Genomic DNA, 25,356 nt, shown 5'->3' on the forward strand with positions numbered 1-25,356 from the left:
GGGGGGAACTGTAAAATTGTAAATAGGTGCCCCTTCCGAACGGAGACCCGACCTTTGTTTTCTGGGTGTTGTCTCCGTTCCTGCTGCGGCCCAACCATCGGCCCAACTCCTGGAGCTGGCGACCTCCAGGGCCCCGGTTCGCAGAGCCCGCGGACCGGACTTACCATCAGCGGAGCCGGCCGTCTTCGGAGGCTGCGGGAGCGGCTGCGACTCGCCTTAGGCTCGGGCCGCGTGGATGCCGACATCGGGAGCTCCGGCAGCGGCAGCGTGTTCGCCCGCCCTGGGTCGCGGGGCTTGGGTCGCGGACATTTCACCGTCCGGCGCGGCCTAAGATAGGCCGCGGGATATTTCTCTGCTGGGTGGGGGCTTCAATGTCAGGAGCCACGACCACCCCGACGTGCAGCAACAGCGGCAGCAGCAGCGTGTTCGCCCGCCCCGGATCGGACTTATCATCGGCGGAGCCGGCCGTCTTCGGAGGCTGCGAGAGCGGCTGCGACTCGCCTTAGGCTCGGGCCGCTGCGGACCGTCCAGCGCGGCCTGCAACCACAACAGCCTGACCGCGGGAGAGGACAGCAGGAGAAGGGAAAAGACATTGTGGCCTTCCATCACAGTGAGGAGAGGACTGGAGGAGACTCACTGTGATGGATGTTTTCTTGATGGATGTTTCTTTTGTGTGTTTTGGGGGTTGTGTAATTTTAATGCCTATTTTGATGCTTTTGTTGTTGGACTGTGGGTGACTGAATTTCGTCCAATTTGGATGACAATAAAGCTATCTTGAATCTTGAATCTTGAATCTTGAATAGAGTCGCTCATCGATAGGCCACTCCGAGACATTAGTTCAGTTTAGAGATACAGCACGGAAACAGGCCATTTGGCCCACCGAGTCCACACCGGCCATTGACCACCGCGTACACTAGTTTAGTTTTGTTTAGAGGTGTGCAAAATAGCTGATGCTTTCTTTCCCACCTCACGACAATGACTATACTTCAGCCTGAAGACCCTGACAGATGCAACTGTGGAGAGATACAGACAATGGCCCACCTACTGACTAGCGGCAGAGAGGCGTGCACTGCGGACGATCTCCGCACAGCCACAGATGTGGCACTGGCTGTGGCAAAGCGATGGCAGAACCTCGTCTGACGCACGAGCGGAAAAACAAAGCCTGAAGAAAGGTCCAGATGCGAAACGACATCTGTCCATTCCCTCCGCAGAGGGAATCTAGATTTAGAGATACAGCGCAGAAACAGGCCCTTCGGCCCACCGGGTCCGCGCCGCCCAGCGATCCCCGCACACTAACACTATCCTACACACATTAGGGACAATTTTTACATTTGCCCAGCCAATTAACCTACAAACCTGTACGTCTTTGGACCCGCGGAGGTCCTCCAGCACTTTGTTCAAAATTCCAGACCCTGCAGTTCCTCATGACAATACTTCAGTTACCTGACTGATTTTGAAGCATTTTGGCGTGTACTTGAAGAGATGTGAAAGTTTTATATAAATGTGTTATCCGTAATTGTCTTAAACTTTTGCAGGGCTGGGGAAAGTGAAGATCAGCATGATTATTATAAATTGTCCTAAAAATTGTGCTGTTAGTATTTTGCCCAGCTGATCAAGATCCTGCTGTGGTTCTTGATAATCATCTTCACGGCATGTGACACCACCTATTTTAGTATCTTCTGCAAACTTATTAATTATGCCTTTAATGTCAACTTTGGTCCTTTTCCAATAAACTCCTTTCCGATTGCCTTACTTCACGGGGAGTGGAGTGATTGATCTTGATGCAGAGCCCCAACAGAGAGATCTTCAAGACGTTTCAGTTTAATTAGTTGTTTATTGAAGTAGTAATACAAACAGATCTGTATCTATCCAAACCTTTCTCTCGCCACAGGTCTGGTAAGTACTATATCTCACCAAGCTCCTCCGTGTCTGAGCCCTCCCGTCTCTGCCTCTCCAGATACAGTACCTAACTAGACCAAGTGGACCCGTTGGGCCCAAATCTCTCCTGCATTGGTGCAGAACCCTCTCCTCCTAGGACAGATTTAGAGGCATATCGACCAAACGCAGGCAGGTAGGACTAGTGTAGATGGGACATGTTGGCCAGTGTGGGCAAGTTGGGCCGAAGGGCCTGTTTCCACGCTGTATCACTCTATGACTCAATTCCTGTGTCTACTCATCAATCGTAAACAACAAACGTCAGTGAACATAAAATCACAAGAGCTGCTTGTCACAGGAACGTGATGGTGTGGAGAAACAAATGAATGATTGTTGGATCACAGGTTTAGGTTTATTATTGTCACGTGTAGGAAGGTACAGTGAAAAACTACGTTTTGCACGGTATCCAAAAATATCAGATAATACTGTACATAAATACAATCAAGTCAAACTCAAGTACAATAGGTGGAACAAAGGGGAAGATACAGAGTGCAGAATATAGTTCTCAGCAGTGCGTCAGTTCCACAGACAAAGTCCAATGTCCGCAATGGGGTAGAGGTGAATCGGACTGTTCCCTTGCTTGTGGAAGGACCGTTCAGAAGCCTGATAACAGAGGGGAGGGTTGCTCCCGAGTCTGGTGGTGACGCACTTTCAAGCTATTGTCCTTTCTGCTTGATAGGAGCAGGGTGACGAAGGAACGACTGAGGTGCGACAAGTTTTGATTACATTGGCTGTTTTTCTGAATCAGTTGGAAGTGTAGATTGAGTCATTGGTAGGAAGTCTGGTTCTGTGTGATGGACTGGTTCACATAGAAACATAGAAAATAGGTGCAGGAGGAGACCATTCGACTCTTTGAGCCAGCACCGCCATTCATTGTGATCATGGCTGATCATCCACAATCAGTAACCCGTGCCTGCCTTCTCCCCATATTCCTTGATTCCACTAGCCCCCAGACATCTATCTAACTCTCTCTTAAATCCATCCAATGAATTAGCCTCCACTGCCCTCTGTGGCAGAGAATTCCACAAATTCACAACTCTGGGTGAAAAAGTTCCTTCTTCACCTCAGTTTCAAATGGACATCTACAATTTCTCGTGGTCTTGGTCTTATTAAACAATGCAGTATTTCATACAACTATGATATGCGAGACCATATAGTGTGTTTTTATGAAGTTGATTCAAACTACATACATTTCGAGTCACAATGCCAAGTTGTTGCTAATATTCATGTTTAGATTTTTTTTTTAGTTTTAGAGATACAGCGTGGAAACAGGCCCTTCGGCCCACCGGGTCCGCGCCGCCCAGCGATCCCCGCACATTAACACTATCCTACACGCACTAGGGACAATTTTTTTAAACATTTGCCCAGCCAATTAACCTACATACCTGTACATCTTTGGAGTGTGGGTTGAAACCGAAGATCTCGGAGAAAACCCCTCGCAGGTCACGGGGAGAACGTACAAACTTCGTACAGACAGACGGCGCCCGTAGTCAGGATCGAACCTGAGTCTCTGTCGCTGCATTCGCTGTAAGGCAGCAACTTTACCGCTGCACCATCGTGCAGTTTAGTTTGGAGATACAGCATCGTAACAGGCACTTCGGCCCACCGAGTCCACGTTGACCAATGATCACCCGTTCACTCTAGTTCTGTGTTATTCCACCTTCTCATCCACTCCCTGTACACTTTATTGAGGTCAATCAACCTTCAAACCCGCACATCTTTGGAAAGTGGGAGGAAACCGGAGCACCCTGAGGAAACCCACGCGGTCACAGGAAGAACATGGTGAAGGAAGAACAGGGTGCAAATTCCGTACAGACAGCACCTGAGGTCAGGATCGAACCCGGGTCTCTGGCACTGTGAGGCAGCAGTTAGTTCTAGCCGCTGTGCCACTCTGACACCCATGGAGATATGAGAAAGCAGTAGGCCATATTGTCCCTCAAGCTTGAATATCACCATGGCTGATGCACCTCAAATACTATCTTCCTGCACTGTCCCATATCTCTTGATTTCGCTAATATCCAAAAATCCATCACTCTGCGTTTTCAGTGTAATCAATGACAAAGACTCTGTGAAGATTCATCTTTGAGTGAAGAAACTTCCATTTTAAATGTCGTGCTCCGTATTCTTAACACTTTAACAAGTTCAACATTCCCCGGGGGGGGGGGGGGGGACATCGAGAGTCACTGAGGTAGTTGTACAGCACAGAAACGGGCTCTTTTGGCCTAACTCACCCGTGAGTTAATTAATTGAAACCGGAGCACCCGGAGAAAACCCATTCGGTCACATGGAGAACGTACAAACTCCATTGAGGCAGCACCCATAGTCAGGATCACACCCGGTTCTCTGGCGCTTTGAGGCAGCAACTCTACCGCCGCGCCACCGTGCCAATATTTAACACTGATTTTATTTTCTATTGATAATATACCTTGAATAAACATTGGCACAGAAAATAGAGAGAGGTTGATTGGCTAAAAAGGCAGACAGAAATATATTTTATAAGTACATACGTATAAAAAGACCAGAAAGTCTACTTCTTTGTATTACTGACAAGCAATCGGGTTGTCAGTATTAAATCCACCGGGTGGCGCTAGCAATGGCTGCCTCGCCAAGAGTCTGCCTGTCCCTTCCTTCTTTGTGTCTTAATAGTATGTGTTAAATGTATATTTTTTGTGTTCTTTAACTTGTTTTATGTGGGGGTGGGGAGTGGGGGGAAACTTTTTCTAATCACTTACCTCGACGGAGATGCGTTTTTTTCCGGTATCGTATCTCCGTCTGCTCTGGTCTAAGAATAAAAAGAAGGCCACTTAAAACTGAGATGAGAAAAAACGTTTTCACCCAGAGAGTTGTGAATTTGTGGAATTCTCTGCCACAGAGGGCAGTGGAGGCCAATTCACTGGATGAATTTAAAAGAGAGTTAGAAAGAGCTCTAGGGGGCTAGAGGAATCAAGGGATATGGGGAGAAGGCAGGCACGGGTTACTAATTGTGGATGATCAGCCATGATCACAATGAATGGCGGTGCTGGCTTGAAGGGCCAAATGGCCTCCTCCAGCACTTGACACCACACCTGGAGTATTGAGACCACACCTGGAGTATTGAGACCACACCTGGAGTATTGCGTACAGTTTTGGTCTCCTAATCTGAGGAAAGACATTCTTGCCATAGAGGGAGTACAGAGAAGGTTCACCAGATTGATTCCTGGGATGGCAGGACTTTCATATGAAGAAAGACAGGATAGACTCGGCTTGTACTCGCTGGAATTTAGAAGATTGAGGGGGGATCTTATAGAAACTTACAAAATTCTTAAGGGGTTAGACAGGTTAGATGCAGGAAGATTGTTCCCGATGTTGGGGAATTCCAGAACAAGGGGTCACAGTTTAAGGATAAGGGGGAAGTCTTTTAGGACCGAGATGAGAACGTTTTTTTTCACACAGAGAGTGGTGAATCTGTGGAATTCTCTGCCACAGAAGGTAGTTGAGGCCAGTTCATTGGCTATATTTAAGAGGGAGTTAGATGTGGCCCTTGTGGCTAAAGGGATCAGGGGGTATGGAGAGAAGGCAGGTACGGGATACGGAGTTGGATGATCAGCCATGATCATATTGAATGGCGGTGCAGGCTCGAAGGGCCAAATAGCCTACTCCTGCACCTATTTTCTATGTTTCTATGTTTCTATTTTCTATGTTTCTAAGTTCATTAGGAGCTGAATTAGGCCATTTGGTCCATCGAGTCTGCTATGCCATTCAATCATGGCTGATCTATCTCTCCCTCTCAATCCCATTCTCTAGTCTTCTCCCCATTACCCTTGACACCCGTACTAATCAATAATCTGTCAATCTCCACCTGAAAGATGCACAATGACTTGGCCTCCACAGCCTTCTGTGGCAATGAATTCCACAGATTCACCACCCTTTGACTAAAGAAATTTCTCCTCATCTACTTTCTAAAGGTGCGTCCTTTTATTGTGAGGCTATTCTCTCTTGTCCTAGACTCCTCCACATCTGATGGCGCTAGTATTTACCACATAACTGGGATATCTGTGCTTCTATCTATCTCTAACATCAAGTAACCCTTACATATCCTGTCTCTCCGCGTCCCCCCTCCATCGTAGTCATCGTACGAGTTTCACTGTTGTCCTGTTGAGTTTCACTGTCAACTCGCATTCACCAACCCCCACAGCCAACAATGGACCATTGTAGGCTCCACCCTTCCTTGATCATCGTTGCTATTTGCATATCTTTCATTCATTTGTCCTATGCACCTTCGATATCTATCATTTCCTTTTCCCCCGACTCTCAGTCTGAAGAAGGGTCTCGACCCAAAACGTCACCTATTCCTTTTTCTCTAGAGATGCTGCATGATCCTGCTGAGTTACTCCAGCTTTCTGTATCTATCTTCGGTTTAAACCTGCGTCTGCAGTTCCTTCCTCCGCTATCTGTGCTAAACCTTGGAAGTCCCAAGCAAATATTCATCTGGAAGAATAGCGGCACGGTGGCGCAGCCTTACAGAGTTGCTGCCTTACAGCGAATGCAGTGCCGGAGACCCGGGTTTGATCCTGATTACGGGTGTTGTCTGTACGGAGTTTGTACGTTCTCCCCGTGACCTGTGTTGGTTTTCTCTGAGATCTTCGGTTTCCTCCCACACTTCAAAAACGTGCAGTTATGTAAGTTAATTGGCTTGGTAAATGTAAAGAAAATTGTCCCTAGTGGGTGTAGTATAGTGTTAATGTGCGGGGATCGCTGGTCGGCGCGGACCCGGTGGGCCGAAAGGGCCTGTTTCCGTGCTGTATCTCTAAACGAAACTAAAAAAAATATTCATTAACACCTGCTCATAATTAGTTATATTCCAGCAGAGCTAGTTGCCTCGTTCAATAATCCAGCATTTCACGTTCAGAAGCAGGGCAATCGAGTTTTTGTAGTCAGAGGAGAGCGATTCCAGTGTAAATAAAGGCTCTATAGGAAAGCAAGTCTGCTTGACGCTTATGACGCCACTGGTGAACAAGGGCTGGAAGAAATCAGTCGATTCCCGTTACAGCCATGATTAAAGCTCTCTGGAGGGCTTTTCAAAAAATTAACAAATTGCTTATAACAACTTGAAATTGCAGTGGCATAGAATCTGTAGAATATTTTAGTAGGCCAATTGTGCCCAGTGCAGCCAATATTTTGCGCACTGTAAGGCCAGCTGACCAGTGCCAAGAAAAACATACTTCATTTCCACCATATATTCGAAGTAATTAGCAACAGAGCGCATTAAAAGAAGTCCTACACGGTTGGGCAATCGGCCACAATTTTTTTTTTTCCCCCAGCAATGCTGCAGCAATTTTGGAATGATCCACTTTGTTTCAAGAACAGAGGTCTTGAAATTAAACAGTGATTAGATTAGCTTGCATCTTCTACCTCAGACAATTCAACAGGTTTCAAAAAGGTATCATCTTATTTAAGAGTTGAAGCAAAATAAAAGGTCTGGTTTTCAGTTTCAAGATTCTAATAAATAAAACATGTAAAACAAAGTCTTTTCCCAGTCCTTGAATTTAAAATAACAAAAAAAGCTGAAGTTTCAAAATACTAATTATTACAGTGGGGTGGGTACAGTGGCGCAGCGGTAGTGTCGCTACCTTACGGCGCCAGAGTCCCGGGTTCAATCCTGACTGCGGGTGCTGTCTGTATAGAGTTTGCATGTTCCCCTTATGACTGCGTGGGTTTTCTCCAGGTGCCCGCATTCCAAAAGCGTGCAGGTTTGTCCACCAAACTGATCTCCCGGTGGCCGAGCACTTCAACTCCCCCTCCCATTCCCAGTCTGACCTTTCTGTCATGGGCCTCCTCCAGTGTCATAGTGAGGCCCACCGGAAATTGGAGGAACAGCACCTCATATTTCGCCTGGGCAGTTTGCAGCCCAGTGGTATGAACATCGACCTCCAACTTTAGATAGTTCCTCTGTCCCTCCCTTCCCCTCCTCCTTCCCAGATCTCCCTCTATCTTCCTGTCTCCACCTATACCCTTCCTTTGTCCCGCCCCCCTGACATCAGTCTGAAGAAGGGTCTCGACCCGAAACGTCACCCACTCCTTCTCTCCCGAGATGCTGCCTGACCTGCTGAGTTACTCCAGCATTTTGTGAATAAATCGATTTGTACCAGCATCTGCAGTTATTTTCTTATAGGTTTGTAGGTTAATTGGCTTCCGTAAATTGTCCCTAGTGAATGAATGAATGAATGAATGAATGAATGAATGAATGAATGAATGAACGAATGAATGAATGAATAAGTTTATTGGCCAAGTATGTGCATGTACAAGGAATGTGCCTTGGTGCTCCGCTCACAAATGACAACGCAAACATACAGTCAACAATTTAGAATAAAGCATAACCACATCAAAACAATAAGGATACAACATTACGGTCTAAACAGGTGAGTGAAAATAAACCAAAGCAAAAAAGAGACTACAGACTTTGGTTATTGAGTAGAACTGTCACTCGTGGAAAAAAAGCTGTTTTTATGTCTGGCTGTGGCTGCTTTGACAGTCCGGAGTCGCCTTCCAGATGGAAGTGCTTCGAAGAGTTTGTGGCCAGGGTGAGAGGGGTCAGAGATGATTAGTGTGTAGGATGGAAGCAGTGTACAAGTGATCGCTGGTCGGTGCGGACTCAATGGGCCAAAGGGTCTGTTTCCATGCTGTGTCTCTAAACTAAACTAAACAGTGACTTTGAATTAATAAAGGTCAACCTTTAACCATTGAAAAGACCATGGCTCAACTTCTACATTAACTTAAAACGCCTGTCTCATCGCCATATCCTTGAAAGATTCCAAACAAACTCACCCGTGAATCTACAGTCCACAAGGTGGATCTACAGTCTTCAGTAATAAAAGATTCATAGCCCAATGAGTGAAGAAATTATTCCTCCTACGAGTCTTAAGCGTCTGACCCCTGTGGCTCCAAGTTATTTGCAACCCAGGGAAACAATGTTCCAGCATCCATCTTGTCAAGAATCTTGAGAGCCTTCTAAACTCTGCGGAATACGGTTCATTATATCCTGTCATGACTGGCCTTTCATTCAAGGAAACCTTTACTACATTGCCTTAAGGCAATCGTATCCTTCCTGCTGAGGTATACCACAATACACCAGTTTGACTGCTGTAATTTAGAGAGTCGTATCATCATACAGCGTGGAAACAGAGCCCTTCGGCCCAACATGGCCCATCTACACTAGTCCCACCTGCCTGAGTTTGGCCCATAAACCTGTCCTATCAATGTACCTGTCTAATTGTTTCTAAAACGTTGCGATAGTCCCTGCCTCAACGACCTCCTCTAGCAACTTGTTCCATACACCCACCACCCTTTATGTGACAAAGTTGCTCCTCAGATTCCTATTAACTCTTCCTATGCCCTCTGGTTTTCGATTCCCCTACTCTGGGCAAGAGACTCTATTCCTCCCATGATAGGGTGGCACGGTGGCGCAGAGGTAGAGTTGCTGCCTTACAGCAAATGCAGGACCCGAGACTCAGGTTCGATCCTGACCACGGGCGCCGTCTGTACGGAGTTTGTACGTTCTCCCTGTGACCTGCGTGGGTTTTCTCCGAGATCCTCGGTTTCCTCCCACGCTGCAAAGACGTACAGGTTTGTAGGTTAATTGACTGGGTAAATGTAAAAATTGTCCCTCGTGTGTGTAGGATAGTGTTAATGTGCGAGGATCGCTGGGCGGCGCGGACTCGGTGGGCCGAAAGGCCTGTTTCCGCGCTGTATCTCTATATCTAAATTAAAAAATGATTTTATATACCTCTATAAGATCACCCCTCATCCTCCTGCGCACCAATGAATAGAGTCCCAACCTCTCCCTAGAGTTCAGGCCCTCGAGTCCTGGCAACATCCTCGTAAATCTTCTCTGTACCCTGTCCAGCTTGACAACATCTTCCCTGTAACATGGTGGCCTGAACAGAACACAATACTCTAAACGTGGCCTCGCCAACGTCTTATACAACTGCAACATGACGTCCCAACTTCTATCCTTTTTAGTGTTTAGTTCACTTTAGTGATAAAGCACAGAAACAGACCCTTCAGCCATTCACACCAGTTCTATGTTATCCCATTTTCCCTTTACACTTGGGGCAATTTTCAGAGGCCAATTAACCTATAGACCCACACTTCTTTGGGATGTGGGAGGAAACCGGAGAACCTGGATGAAAGCCACAGAGAGAACCAGCAAACTCCTGTGTTCAGATTTTAGATTTAGATTTAGAGATTTTTTTAGATTTTAGATTTTAGATTTAGAGATACAGCTCGGAAACAGGCCCTTCGGCCCACCGAGTCTGCGCCGCCCAGCAATCCCCGCACACTAACACTATCCTACACACACTAGGGACAATGTTTACATATTACCCAGTCAATTAACCGACATACCTGTACGTCTTTGGAGTGTGGGAGGAAACCGAAGATCTCGGAGAAAACCCACGCTGGTCACGGGAGAACGTACAAACTCCGTACAGACGGCGCCCGTAGTCAGGATCGAACCTGAGTCTCCGGCGCTGCATTCGCTGTAAGGCAGCAACTCTACCGCTGCGCCACCGTGCCGCCACCATTTTCAGGATCTAAACCGGGTGTCTGGCGTTGTGAGGCAGCAGTCTAATTGCAATAAAGATCAAACTCCCATTTTCCATCCTAAATGTTTGCCAATTTTGAGATACATAAACAAAACCCTGGAATTTAGAAGGATACGAGAGGATCTTATTGAAGCAGATAAGAGATTATTAAGGGATTGGACACGCTAGAGACAGGAAACATGTTCCCGATGTTGGGGGAGTCCCAAACCAGGGGCCACAGTTTAAGAATAAGGGGTAGGCCATTCAGAACGGAGATGAGGAAAAACTTTTCACTCAGAGAGTTGTGAAGCTGTGGAAATCTCTGCCTCAGAAGGCAGTGGAGGCCAATTCTCTAGATGCTTTCAAGAGAGAGTTAGATAGAGCTCTTAATGATAGCGGAGTCAAGGGATGTGGGGAGAAGGCAGGAACGGGGTACTGATTGTGGATGATCAGCCATGACCACGGTGAATGACGGTGCTGGCTCGAAGGGCCGACTGGCTTATTCCTGCACCTATTGTCTATTGTCTAAAACGATTTAAGGTGAGGGGTGAAAGGTTTAATAGGAACCTGAAGGGCAATGATTTTGCACAAAGGGTGGTGGGTGTATGGAACAAGCTGCCAGAGGAGGTAGTTGAGGCAGGGACTATCTCGTTTAAAAAGCATTTGGAAACTACATGGATTGGACAGGTACCAAACGCAGCAGGTGAGCAAGTGCAGATGGGACATGTTGGTTGGCGTGGGGCAAGTTGGGCCGAAGGGCCTGTTTCCCCGCTGTATGGCTCTGTGACATTTATATCCCAGTCTCCCTGATTAAAACCTTTTGATCACCCTCATCATTAAAAAGAATGCTTTTCTCACTCGATTTGCTGTACCACTGTGGAGGCAGGACAAAGCCCTTGAAATCCCATCACCCTGGCCAGCGTACGATTCCTGATAGATGACAAGCAGTACACTGTATAGTTATTCACTTTGATGAGCAGGTTAATTAATTACAGATGAAAGAAAATTCTTCATTAAAAGTATCTAATAATTAGGATGCTACAGTTAACCATTTTACAAAGTGTTTCTTCGAACTGCAAGACAGTTCTATCTTCACAAAGTATATTATTTCCAAACAACATAGAAGTCATTCTGACAATCTAATTATATATACACAATAGTTGGAAGTTGTATCTTTTTATACTCATTGGAGGGATGTGGGTTCAGCAGGCTGAACCAGTATTTAATTGTCCATCCCTAGTAGTTTTATTTTCCATGTAGTCAGAGATGCGGTGTGGAAACAGACTCTTCGGCATGAGTCTAAGCCAACCAACGATCTAAGCCAACACTAGTTCCATCCTACACACTAAAACGTCACCTATCCATGTTCTCCAGAGATGCGGTCTGACCCTTTAGAACGGAGATGAGGAGGAATTTATTTAGTCAGTGGGTGGTATATCTGTGGAATTCATTGCCACAGAAGGCTGTGGGGGCCAAGTGAATGAATATTTTTAAGGTGGTGATTGACAGATTATTGATCGGCACGGGAGTCAGGGGTTATGGAGAGAAGGCGAGAGAATGGGATTGAGAGGGAAGGATGGATCAACCATGATTGAAAGGCGGAGGAGACTTAATGGGCCAAACGGGCCTAATTCTGCTCCTGCAACTTATGAACTTATGATCCGCTGAGTTACTCCAGCACTGTCTTTTTTTTAGGATTATACCTTGTCGGATGACATCAGGTAAGAAGGCTCGGTACTAAATGACAAGTGTAAACACAACAATATGCAGTGATTAATGGAAGAGGCAACTGCCAAATTCTCAGTTATACTCTGTTCAGTTTTGTAAAACTATACTTTTGCTATACTTTTAGCAGCATGGTGGCGCAGCGGGAGCGTTGCTGCCTCACAGCGCCAGAGACCTGGGTCCAATCCTGACTACGGGTTCTGTCTGTGCGGAGTTTGTACGTCTCCTCGTGACCTGCGTGGGTTTTCTCCGGGTGTTCTAGTTTTCTCCCACACTCCAAAGACGCACAGCTTTGTAGGTTAATTGGCTGCGGTAAAAATTGTAAATCATCACTAATGTGCGGCGGACAGTACAAATGTGCGGGGAACGTTGGCCGGCGCGGACTCAGTGGGCCGAAGGGCCTGTTTCCGCGCTGTATCACTGAACTTAAAAGTCGGATGGTCACATCGCACAGTGAACCGGCACAGATCTACTTGCACTTTATTCTGTTTTAAAACTGTTACAATTTGTTTCATTGGGTTGTTTAAATTAATACTGACTAGTTAATTAATTTATTGCATCGTATGGGAGGCACATTCCCAATCTCGTTGTACCCCTGTACAATGACAATAAAGATATATTGTATTGTATTGTATTGTATTGTATGGTATTGTATTGTATTTTGTTAAACGGGAAACAATTAGTGCAAAGCAAACTTGACAGAGAATCCACAAAGAATGTGCAGAAATTGACATCTGGCTACTTTGTGCTTTCAAGTCCTTCTGTAGTTTGCTCAGATATGCAGCATTAATGGGTTTCACAATTTTACACAGGAGCTCATTGCCTTTAAAAACAAAGAAATTATTAAGCTGTAATTAAATTATTGCTCGCAGCTTGAGACTCAATTATACAAAAGATATTGGAGCTTTAATGACATTTCAAAATGGAAATATATGGTGACAAACGGTTATGTTAAATGGGTACCGAGCGAAAAAATTCAATGTTATCCAAGAGCTTATGAAATAAAGGATTGTAGAATAACTAGACATATTTATTCACACCAAGTAATAATATGGTAGGAAGGGAGAATGTTTGGAATGTGGAAAAGCATAAAGTATCGGTTTTGAATTAGGAAGAATTCACGAGCAAACTGTCAAGGTTCCTCACATTAATCACAAGGTGAAATTATAAGTTCATAAGTCATAGGAGCAGAATCAGGCCATTCGGCCCATCAGATGCAGGAAAAATGTTCCCAATGTTGGGGGAATCCAGAAGCAGGGGCCACAGTCTAAGAATAAAGGGGAGGCCGTTTAAAACTGAGGTGAGATGAAACTTTTTCACCCGGAGAGCTGTGAATTTGTGGAATTCTCTGCCACAGAAGACAGTGGAGGCCAATTCACTGGATGAATTTAAAAGAGAGTCTGACAGAGCTCTAGGGGCTAGTGGAATCAAAGGATATGGGGAGAAGGCAGGCACGGGTTACTGATTGTAGATGATCAGCAATGATCACAATGAATGGCGGTGCTGGCTCGGGGCCAAAAGGCCTCCTCCTGCACCTATTTTCTATGTTTCTATGTTTCTATTAAGTCTACACCGCCATTCAATCATGGCCGATCTACCTTTCCCTCTCAACCCCATTCTCCTGCCTCCTCCCCGTAACCCCTGACGCCCATACTAATCAAGAATCTGTCAATCCCCGCCTTAAATTAGAAAAAGACCAAAGAATAATCGAAAGAGAAGGACTGGAAAATGATTTCTACTTGCATCCATGGTTCTAATTTGTTAGATGTCAAAACTATGTGATTTAACATCCAGCAATTGCATTGATTTATAACATATTAAAATATTACATCTGCCAGCAAGATCAATAAACCAGATCCTAAACAAAATATTTTTCTACATGTGCAATATTTATACATTTATTGTTGATCCCCATATATTTAAAAACTCCAAACAGCTGAATTTAATATAAAAACACTTATCAAATAATTATATGTTAAAAGCAAAATGACAGGGAATAATTAATCATCTTCTTAACACTATTCACATTAAACATAAAAATATAATGGTTTCCCTTCTTTTGGTTCAAACTCTAAATCTATTTTAATTCATCTATAAAGCAAATATAATTTCAACTTCTGACTGCTGGTCTTGTTCACTGCATCTCCCGTTCTTCATCTACAGTATTTGTGTTCCTATCTTATTCTGTAACTATCAAATACTTTGTTCCTCTTGCTAATTATTTTGATGTCCTCTTCTGCCAACTGCTCCTCACCATAACTATCTGAGATAGCATCGCATGGGACCGATACATAAACAGGCCCAGCTTGTCTCTTGTTCATTTTGGGAGGTCTAACACAGGCTGGACCTACACTCTGGATGGCAGGGCTCTGGGGAGCATTGTGGAGCAGAGGGATCTAGGAGTGCAGGTACATAGTTCCTTGAAGGTGGCGTCGCAGGTGGACAGGTGGCGTCGCAGGTGGACAGGGTGGTCAAGAAGGCTTTCAGCACATTGGCTTTCATCAGAGTATTGAGTGTAGAAAAATATGTGCAGGAAAAAAAACTGCAGATGCTGGTTTAAAGATTTTTAGATTTAGAGATACAGCGCCCACAGGGTCTGCGCCGTCCAGCGATCCCCACACATTAACACTATCTTACACACCCACTAGGGACAATTTTTACGTTTGCCCAGCCAATTAACCTACATACCTGTACGTCTTTGGAGTGTGGGAGGAAACCGAAGATCTCGGAGAAAACCCACGCAGGTCACGGGGAGAACGTACAAACTCCGTACAGACGGTGCCCGCAGTCAGGATCGAACCTGAGTCTCTGGCGCTGCATTCGCTGTAAGGCAGCAACTCCACCGCTGCGCCACCATGCCGCCAACGAAGGTAGACACAAAATGCTGGAGTAACTCAACGGGTCGGGCAGCATCTCGGGAGAGAAGGAATGGGTGACGTTTTGGGCCAAGACCCTTCTTCAGACCAGAAGTGGGGAGGGCGTGTTCTCTCTCTGGCATCCGTCCACCTGCGGGACGGATGGTGGTGCGGCTTGGCGTGGTCCTGCTTGGAGAGGGGAATTTTTCATCTGTGGTTATGTTTCCTTGTGTGACTGACTAGGCCTATCCGTGACAGGCAGATCCTTCCACAGTTTCCACAGGTGAGGTTGCTTCTGGTCGCTGTTCTGGGGATTCCGTGGCTGCCGTCTTTGACCATATTGCGGCGTTGGTGCCTGTGCTCCAGGGTCTTGAACCACATGCTGTCGCGACGTAACATGCCTGTGTTACAGTTATACAATACCTTGGCGGGGACACATTTAGGGTATTGCGTTCAGTTTTTGGTCACCATTTTTTTCGGAAAGATGTTGTCAAGCTTCAAAGTGTTCAGAGAAGATTTACCAGGATGTTTAGATTTAGAGATACAGAGATACAGCACAGAAACATGCCCTTCGGCCCACCGAGTCCACGCCGCCCAATGATCCCCGCACATTAACACTATCCTCCACACACTAGGGACAATTTTTACATTTGCCCAGCCAATTAACCTACAAACCTGTACGTCTTTGGAGTGTGGGAGGAAACCGAAGATCTCGGAGAAAACCCACGCAGGTCACGGGGAGAACGTACAAACTCCGTACAGACGGCACCCGTAGTCAGGATCGAACCTGAGTCTCCAGCGCTGCATTCGCTGTAAGGCAGCAACTTTACCGCTGCGCCACCGTGCCGCCCAGGACTCACCGTGTTGCCAGGACTCGAGGGACTGAGCAAAAGGGAGAGGTTGAGCAGGCTTCATTCCTTGGAGCACAGGAGGATGAGGATGACGAGTGATCTTATAGAGGTGTACAAAATCATGAGAGGAATAGATCGAGTAAACACACTGAGTCTTTTGCCCAGAGTTGGGGAATCGAGAACCAGAGGATAAAGGTTGGAGGTGATAGGGAAAGTTTTAATGGGAACCTGAGGGGTAACTTCTTTTACACAACAGGTGGTGGGTGTATGGAATGTGCTGCCGGAGGAGGTACTTGAGACGGGTTTGAGAAATATTTACATAGGTACATGGATAGAACAGGTTTAGAGAGATACGGGCCAAAAGCAGGCAGGTGGATCTAGTGCAGAAGAGGTATGTTGGTCGGTGTGGGCAAGTTGCACAGAAGGGCCTGTTTCCACACTGGAAGACACTATAACTCTCTGTAATTATATTAAACATGAAGCTACTCCCATAACTACTTCATCAATGCTTTCAGTTGAACCTATTTCAGAACAGTACAGAACAGGAACAGGCGCTTCGACCAACGCACAGACCACGATGCAAAGACAAACCCTTATCTCCCTGCATATAATGCACACCCCTCCATTCCGCGCATAGACATGTTCTCATCCAAAATTATCCAAAAGTCTCTTAAATGCCACTGTCATATCTACCTCCACCACCATCCCAGTGCGGTAGGAACATGGCAGCATGTGTAAAAACAAATACGTGCCTCGGACACCTCATTTAAACCTTTGCCCCTCTCACCTTAAAGCTATGCCCTCTAGTATTTGATAGTTCCATCCTGGGATGAAGGTTCTGACCATCCACCATAAGACATAGAAACATAGAAAATAGGTGAAGGAGGAGGCCATCTGGCCCTTTGAGCCAGCACCGCCATTCATTGTGATCATGGCTGATCGTCCACAATCAGGAGCAGAATTAGACCATTCAGCCCATCGAGTCTACTCTGCCATTCAATCATGGCTAATCTATCGTTCTCAACCCCATACTCCTGCCTTCTCCCCGTAACCTTTGACAACTGTACCAATCAAGAATTTAAAAACATATATATATTTTTTAGATTTTTAGAGATACAGCGTAGAAACAGGCCCTTCGGCCCAACGGGTCCGCGCCGCCCTGCGATCCCCGCACATTAACACTATCCTACACCCACGAGGGACAATTTTTACATTTGCCCAGCCAATTAACCTACAAAACTGTACGTCTTTGGAGTGTGGGAGGAAACCGAAGATCTTGGAGAAAACCCATGCAGGTCACGGGGAGAACGTACAAACTCCGTACAGTACAGCACCCGTGGTCAGGATTGAACCTGAGTCTCCGGCGCTGCATTCGCTGTAAGGCAGCAACTCTACCGCTGCGCCACCGTGTCACCCTTGGCCTCCACAGCCGTCTGTGGCAATGAATTCCACACATTCACCACCCTCTGACTAAAGAAATTCCTCCTCATCTCCTTTCTAAAGGTACGTCCTCTACGCCTCTCCTAATTTTATCTACTTGTATCAGGTTTCCCCTCAACCTCCAGGGTTGCATTTACTCCAAGAATCTACTCATAGGAATGAGTCCAAGCGGCAAACTCTAATCTAACTAACGAAAGATATAGTACCTTTTTAAATCAATAAACACACAGCATGGAACTCGGGGGCAGTTTCTTCCCAGTTGTTATCAGGGAAAATCAAGGATAGTCCAAGGGTCGCTGGAAAAAAACTGTCCCTGAATCTAGAGGTGCGCATTTTCACACTTTTACACCATTTGCCCGATGGGAGAGGGGAGAAGAGGGAGTGACTAGGGTGGGACTCGACCTTGATTCGACTGCTGGCCTTGCCGAGACAGCATGAAGTGTAAATGGAGTCAGTGCAAGGGTGGTCGGTTTGTGTGGCAATACACGATGTATCATTTGGTTTGAAAGTCTCTGGAATAAAGTTGGATCTAGAAATTGTAGTTGGAAGCACACAAACGCCTCTACTTCCTGAGAAAGCTAAGGCAGTTCGGCATGTCCCCAACACTCTCAACAACTTCTACAGATGAGCCTTAGAAAGTATTTTATCGGGGTGCTTGCTCACGGCTTGGTTTGGAAGCAGCTCCACCCAAAACCGCAAGAAATTGCAGAGAATTGTGGACGCAGGCCAGACCATCAAGTATAAGATTATTAAGGGGTTGGACACGTTAGAGGCAGGAAACATGTTCCCAATGTTGGGGGAGTCCAGAACAAGGGGCCACAGTTTAAGAATAAGGGGTAGGCCATTTAGAACTGAGATGAGGAAAAACTTTTTCAATCAGAGAGTTGTGAATCTGTGGAATTCTCTGCCTCAGAAGGCAGTGGAGGCCAATTCTCTGAATGCATTCAAGAGAGAGCTAGATAGAGCTCTTAAGGATAGCGGAGTCAGGGGGTATGGGGAGAAGGCAGGAACGGGGTACTGATTGAGAATGATCAGCCATGATCACATTGAATGGCGGTGCTGGCTCGAAGGGCCGAATGGCCTCCTCCTGCACCTATTGTCTATTGTCTATTGTCTATCACACAAACCAACCTCCCTTCCATCAATTCAATTTATACCTCATGCTGCCTCGGCAAGGCCAGCAGCATAATCAAGGACTTCTCCCCCCGGCCACTCCCTCTTCTCCCCTCTCCCATCGGGCAAAAGGTATATAAGTGTGAAAGCGCACACCTCCAGATTCAGGGGCAGTTTCTTCCCAGCTGTTATCAGGCGACTGAACCATCCTACCTACAACTAGAGAGCCGTCCTGAACTACTATCTACCTCATTGGTGACCCTCAGACTATCTTTGATCAGATTTTACTGGCTTTACCTTGAACTAAACGTTATTCCCTGATCAATGATACATGATAAAGTGATTAACCTGAATAACGTTGAGTGCAAGATAATGCCAGTAAAGTCCGATCAAAGATAGCTGGAGGGTCTACAATGAGGATAATGCCAGTAAAGTCCGATCAAAGATAGCTGGAGGGTCTACAATGAGGATAATGCCAGTAAAGTCCGATCAAAGATAGCTGGAGGGTCTACAATGAGGATAATGCCAGTAAAGTCCGATCAAAGATAGCTGGAGGGTCTACAATGAGGATAATGCCAGTAAAGTCCGATCAAAGATAGCTGGAGGGTCTACAATGAGGTAGACAATAGGTGCAGGAGGAGGTCATTTGGCCCTTCGAGCCAGCACCGCCATTCAATGTGACCATGGCTGATCATTCTCAATCAGTACCCCGTTCCTGCCTTCTCCCCGTACCCCCCTGACTCCGCTATCCTTAAGAGATTTATCGTGTATCATTGATCAGGGAATAACGTTTAGTTCAATGTGAATGGATCGATTGTAATCATGTATTGTCTTTCCGTTAACTGGTTAGCACACAACAAAAGCTTTTCACTGTACCTCGGTACACGTGACTATAAACTCAACTGAATCCGGGCCTCTAGCGCTGTAAGACAGCAACTCTCCCGCTGCGCCACTGATCCATGTTTCTATGGCACATTACATGACTAACATTTTCATCCTCATAGATTTCTACTCTTGCAGTTTTTTTGTTTGGGTTTCAATAGCACATTATCTCTCTCTCTCTATTATTTGCTGAAGCAGCGTACTACTAAATACATCCACGCTATTTGCCTCAAACTGTGGCAGATCCTGAGTTACACATTTTAATCATACTTTATATTTATTAGTTTAGAGATACAGCGCGGAAACAGGCCCTTCGGCCCACCGGGTCCGCGCCGACCAGCGATCCCCGCACATTAACACCATCCTACACCCACTAGGGACAATTTTTACATTTACCAAGCCAATTAACCTACAAACCTGTACGTCTTTAGAGTGTGGGAGGAAACTGAAGACCTCAGAGAAAACCCACGCAGATCACCGGGAGAACGTACAAATTCCATACAGACGGCACCCGTAGTCAGCATCGAACCCGGGTCTCCGGCGCTGCATTCGCTGTAAGGCAGCAACTCTACCGCTGCGCCACCGTGACCGCCTTTGAGTTGATGACTCTAAACTCTATGCAAACTAAACAGAGGCCTTGCCCGGAATAGACAATAGACAATAGACAATAGGTGCAGGAGGAGGCCATTCGGCCCTTCGAGCCAGCACCGCCATTCAAATGTGATCATGGCTGATCATTCCCAATCAGTACCCCGTTCCTGCCTTCTCCCCATACCCCCTGACTCCGCTATCCTTAAGAGCTCTACCTAGCTCTCTCTTGAATGCATTCAGAGAATTGGCCTCCACTGCCTTCTGAGGCAGAGAATTCCACAGATTTACAACTCTCTGACTGAAAAAGTTTTTCCTCATCTCAGTTCTAAATGGCCTACCCCTTATTCTTAAACTGTGGCCTCTTGTTCTGGACTCCCCCAACATTGGGAACATGTTTCCTGCCTCTAACGTGTCCAATCCCTTAATAATCTTATAAGTTTCGATAAGATCTCCTCTCATCCTTTTAATGGAATGTGTTAAAAATGGTTTGTGTAAATGGAACACTTTGCAACTTTGTCGGCGCCCTTTATGTGGCAACTCTTTGCATACCTTAGGAATGCAAAACAAAGAATATTACTGTGACTTCTCACATGTGACAATAAAGTATCATTCATTCATTCATTCATTCATTCATTCATTTATTCATTCATTCATTCAACGGTTGCCATTGGTTTCCAAAGTAAAAGTGTAATCCTATGTGCAGGAAGGAACAGCAGATGCTGGATTAAACCTAACATGGACACAAAATGGTGGAGTAACTCAGCGGGACAGGCAGCATCTCTGGAGAGAAGGAATGGGTGACGTTTTGGGTCGAGACCCTTCTTCAGATTCCTTCTCTCCAGAGATGCTGCCTCTCCTGCTGAGTTACTCCAGCATTTTGGGTCTATCTGAGAGAAAATCCTCTTCCTCCTTGAACTGAACAAACGTCTTGCTAGTCGCAACTACTTGTGGCAAACAGAAAGCTTACCTGGGGTAAATTCCACTGACCAGGTCCCCTTCCATTGGGGGGTCTGTGGTTTTACTTGGTCCAGCTGCTTTTGACATCAATAAAACCACCAGACCACGCAGCTGTAGATTGTTCCTGTTGTCATTAATGAATCCCCTGTTGAATCAAAAATACACATAAACACAATATTAGCTTACAAGTAAAATAGAAAATCAGAAACATCATACAAGGATGTTGCCAGAGCTATTGGGAGAGGTTGAACAGGCTAGGGCTCTATTCCTTGGAGCGCAGGAGGATGAGGGGTGATCTTTTCAAGGTGTACAAAATTCTATCGAAACGTATAAGATTATTAAGGGATTGGACACGTTAGAGGCAGGAAACATGTTCCCAATGTTGGGGGAGTCCAGAACAAGGGGCCACAGTTTAAGAATAAGGGGTAGGCCATTTAGAACGGAGATGAGGAAAAACTTTTTCAGTCAGAGAGTTGTGAATCTGTGGAATTCTCTGCCTCAGAAGGCAGTGGAGGCCAATTCTCTGAATGCATTCAAGAGAGAGCTAGATAGAGCTCTTAAGGATACCGGAGTCAGGGGGTATGGGGAGAAGGCAGGAACGGGGTACTGATTGAGAATGATCAGCCATGATCACATTGAATGGCGGTGCTGGCTCGAAGGGCCGAATGGCCTACTCCTGCAACTATTGTCTATTGTCTATAAGAGGAATAAATCGGGTAGAAGCACAGTCTATTGCCCAGAGTCGTGGAATCAAGAACCAGAGGACATAGGTTTAAGTGGGGGGGGGGGAGGGGGGGGGGAGGGCAGGGGGAGAGAGAACATTAAATAGGAACCTGAGGGGTGATGTTGTTTTATACAAAGAGTGGTTAGTGTACCGAACGAGCTGCCAGAGATGGTGGGATTAGTGTAGATGGGACATGTTGGTCAGCACGGGGAAGTTGGGCTGAAGGGCTTGTTTCCACACTGTATGACTCTCTCTATTTCTACTGTGGACACCAATTGTTTTTAGTAGCGGACTAGGAAACGATGCAAATCTCACAAATTCTCTACACAAATATTCTGCACACATTTAGATGTCGTTTCTTTTCTGTACATACCCAACCTTCATTTCAGCGCAAGTATTAAGTATACTTGCACAGCGTACAGAAACTTACATTTTCATCCTAATGTTCAACAAAATGTCACTGAATTATTTGAGATGACAAATGAAATGTTTGTGACTTTATTTTACACCAAACCATGAATAGTTCCATTGTTGCATTCATCCGCATACAGAGTTGTACAGCATGGAAACGGGCCCTTATATTTTGAAAGAAAAAGATTAATTAAATCTCAAACTGCAGCAGGAATATTTAGAAGCGCCCAGCATAGCAAATGTAACATCCCGAGAAAGAAAACGCATCAATTATCTATTTGCTGGTCTTCAACGATGTTATTACGAAACATCATTATCAAATTCATACTTGAAGCCAGAGTATTAAATTAAACCATTAAAAGAATCCGTGTTTGGCTAAATTGTACAAGAGCATTTTCTGTATAAGGAGCAACATGATGGAAATGTAATTATTAAAATTATAACACGTAGCCCTTGGGAAAATTCAGAGTTGAATCTGGGGAATAATTACTGTAAGTGCAGAGATGAGAGAATCTACCTGCCTTCTGCAGTTCAGACCACTTGATACCTGTTATAATTGGAGGGCATCTACAACACACGATGCCTCAGAAAAGCCACCAGCATCCACAAAGACTCTTCACACCCCTGCAACAGTCTGTTCGAACTCCTTCCATCGGGCAGACGATACAAGGCCTTCTATGCCCGCACCTCCAGACTCAGGAACAGCTTCATCCCCAGGGCCATAGCTGCTATGAACCGGTCCTGCTGAACCGGATGGTCAATAGACAATAGCCAATAGGTGCAGGAGTAGGCCATTCGGCCCTTCGAGCCAGCACCGCCATTCAATGTGATCATGGCTGATCATTCTCAATCAGTACCCCGTTCCTGCCTTCTCCCCATACCCCCTGACTCCGCTATCCTTAAGAGCTCTATCTAGCTCGCTCTTGAATGTATTCAGAGAATTGGCCTCCACTGCCTTCTGAGGCAGAGAATTCCACAGATTCACAACTCTGACTAAAAAAGTTTTTCCTCATCTCTGTTCTAAATGGCCTACCCCTTATTCTTAAACTGTGGCCCCATGTTCTGGACTCCCCCAACATTGGGAACATGTTTCCTGCCTCTAACGTGTCCAACCCCTTAATAATCTTATATGTTTTGATAAGATCCCCTCTCATCCTTCTAAATTCCAGTGTATAAAGAGGACATGGGTGAGAGATTTAGATTTTTATTTAGAGATACAGCACAGAAACAGGCCCTTCAGCCCACCGGGTCCGCGCCGCCCAACGATCCCCGCACACTAACACCCTCTTCCACCCACAATTTTTTTTAAACATTTGCCCAGCCAATTAACCTACAAACCTGTATGTCTTTGGAGTGTGGGAGGATTTTAAAAGGAACTTGAGGGGCAACTTTTTCCACACAGAGGGTGGTGGGTATATGGAACGAGCTGCCAGAGGGGGAAGTTGCGGCTGGTATTGTAACAACATTTAAAAGACATTTGGATAGGTACATGGATAGGATGATTTTAGAGGGATAAGGGCTAAAGGCGGGCAGGTGGGACGAGTGGAGATGAGGCGCCATGGTCGGCAGGGGATTGTTGGGCCAAACTTCCCATGCTGTATGACTCTAATCTCAATCAGCAGTCATCAGCTGTGGTCAGCTCAGGAATCAAATGAAGTCGGTTATATAAGCCCAACGTCACAACATAACTGTTGCAGGTATGTTGCCATACAGGAGCAATGGCCGCAATGCTTGGAGAGGCTAGTCAAGAAGCACATCTGCGCCCTCCTTCCTCGCAACATGGACCCACTACAGTTCGCATACCGTCCGAACAGGTCCACGGATGATGCGGTCTCCCAGGTTCTACACACCGCTCTCTCTCATCTGGACAGCCAGGGGGGCTATGTGAGGATGCTGTTCATTGACTTTAGTTCAGCATTCAACACAATAGTCCCCAGCAGACTGGTTGAAAAGCTGCTGGAACTGGGGCTTAGCACCCCTCTGTGTGCCTGGGTCCTGGACTTTCTCACTGCCAGGCCCCAAGTGGTCAGGATGGGGGAACACACATCTAGCTCCCTCACCCTGAACATAGGATCCCCCCAGGGCTGCGTCCTTAGCCCCCTACTGTACTCCCTGTACACACATGACTGTAGGGCCAGGTTCAGCTCAAACTCCATCATCAAGTTTGCTGATGACACTGTGGTGGTGGGCCGGATCTCCAACAACGATGAGAAGGCCTACCGGGAGGAGGTGGCTGACCTGGCACTCTGGTGTCAGGACAATAGCCTCCTCTTGAATGTCACTAAAACAAAGGAGCTGATTGTGGACTTCAGAAGGGCTAAACATCCAAGGACGTACACGCCACTGGAGATAAATGGGTCTATTGTGGATAGGGTGAGCAGTTTCAAATACTTGGGAGTCCGCATTGCAGAGGATCTGACGTGGGCAACGCACATTGCCGCACTGGTGGGTAAGGCTAAGCAGCGCCTTTACCACCTTAGACAACTGAGGAAATTCAGAGTGTCGCTGAGGATCCTTCATTGCTTCTACTCTGGGGCTGTAGAGAGCATCCTGTCCGGCAACATTACAGTCTGGTTTGGGAACAGCTCTGCCCAGGACAGGATGGCCCTGCAGAGAGTAGTGCGTTCGGCAGAACGCACCATGAGAACTACACTCGTCCCCCTGCAGGACCTATACATCAGGAGGTGCAGATCCAGAGCAAGCAAGATCATGAGGGACCCCTGCCACCCCAGTAACGGACTGTTCCAGATGCTACGGTCAGGCAAACGCCTCCGCTGTCACGCTGTGAAAACGGAGAGGATGAGACGGAGCTTCTTCCCACAGGCCATCAGGACTGTCAACTTTGATAACCCCAGAGACTAAATTTTTGTCGACACTTTTTGTGCTATGTTTAGTAACTTATTAACTTTATTTATATGCTGTAACTGTAATTCTTTTTGTGCACAACCCGCAGGCATTGCCACTTTCATTTCACTGCACATCGAGTATGTGTATGTGACAAATAAATTTGACTTGACTTGACTTGAATCATACCTTAACCCCCTAAAGTTTAGAATTTAGAGCAGCACAAGGACACGTCTGATAATGCCGCTGCCTCACAGCACCGGAGATCCTGGTTCGATCCTGACCTCAGGATCATCCTGACTGTCTGTGTGGAGTTTGCCCGTACTCCATGACCGTATGGATTTCCTCCGGGTGCTCCGGGTTCCTCCCACATCCCAAAGACGTGCGGGTTTGTAGGTTAATTGGCCTCTGTAAATTGCCCCGCGTACGTAGGGAGTGGATGAGAAAGTGGGACAACATAGAACTAG

At 46.1% G+C, this 25,356-nt stretch overlaps 1 protein-coding gene across 3 annotated transcripts in view; it reads right to left on the reverse strand.

Annotated features, from left to right (window-relative positions):
- pdss2 (prenyl (decaprenyl) diphosphate synthase, subunit 2) overlaps nt 1–25,356 on the reverse strand; it is a 169,768-nt gene that overhangs the window by 80,887 nt on the left and 63,525 nt on the right. For all 3 annotated transcript variants that reach the window (XR_013547322.1, XM_078400251.1, XM_078400252.1), the window contains exon 3: nt 20,921–21,055. Coding sequence is in view for 2 of the 3 variants with exons in the window: in XM_078400251.1 (XP_078256377.1) it covers nt 20,921–21,055 (135 nt within the window). In the remaining variant the exon portion in view is untranslated. The remainder of the gene's footprint in view (nt 1–20,920; nt 21,056–25,356) is intronic.

This window comes from Rhinoraja longicauda, chromosome 5, assembly GCF_053455715.1.
Source record: "Rhinoraja longicauda isolate Sanriku21f chromosome 5, sRhiLon1.1, whole genome shotgun sequence".
Classification (NCBI taxonomy): Eukaryota; Metazoa; Chordata; class Chondrichthyes; order Rajiformes; family Arhynchobatidae; genus Rhinoraja; species Rhinoraja longicauda.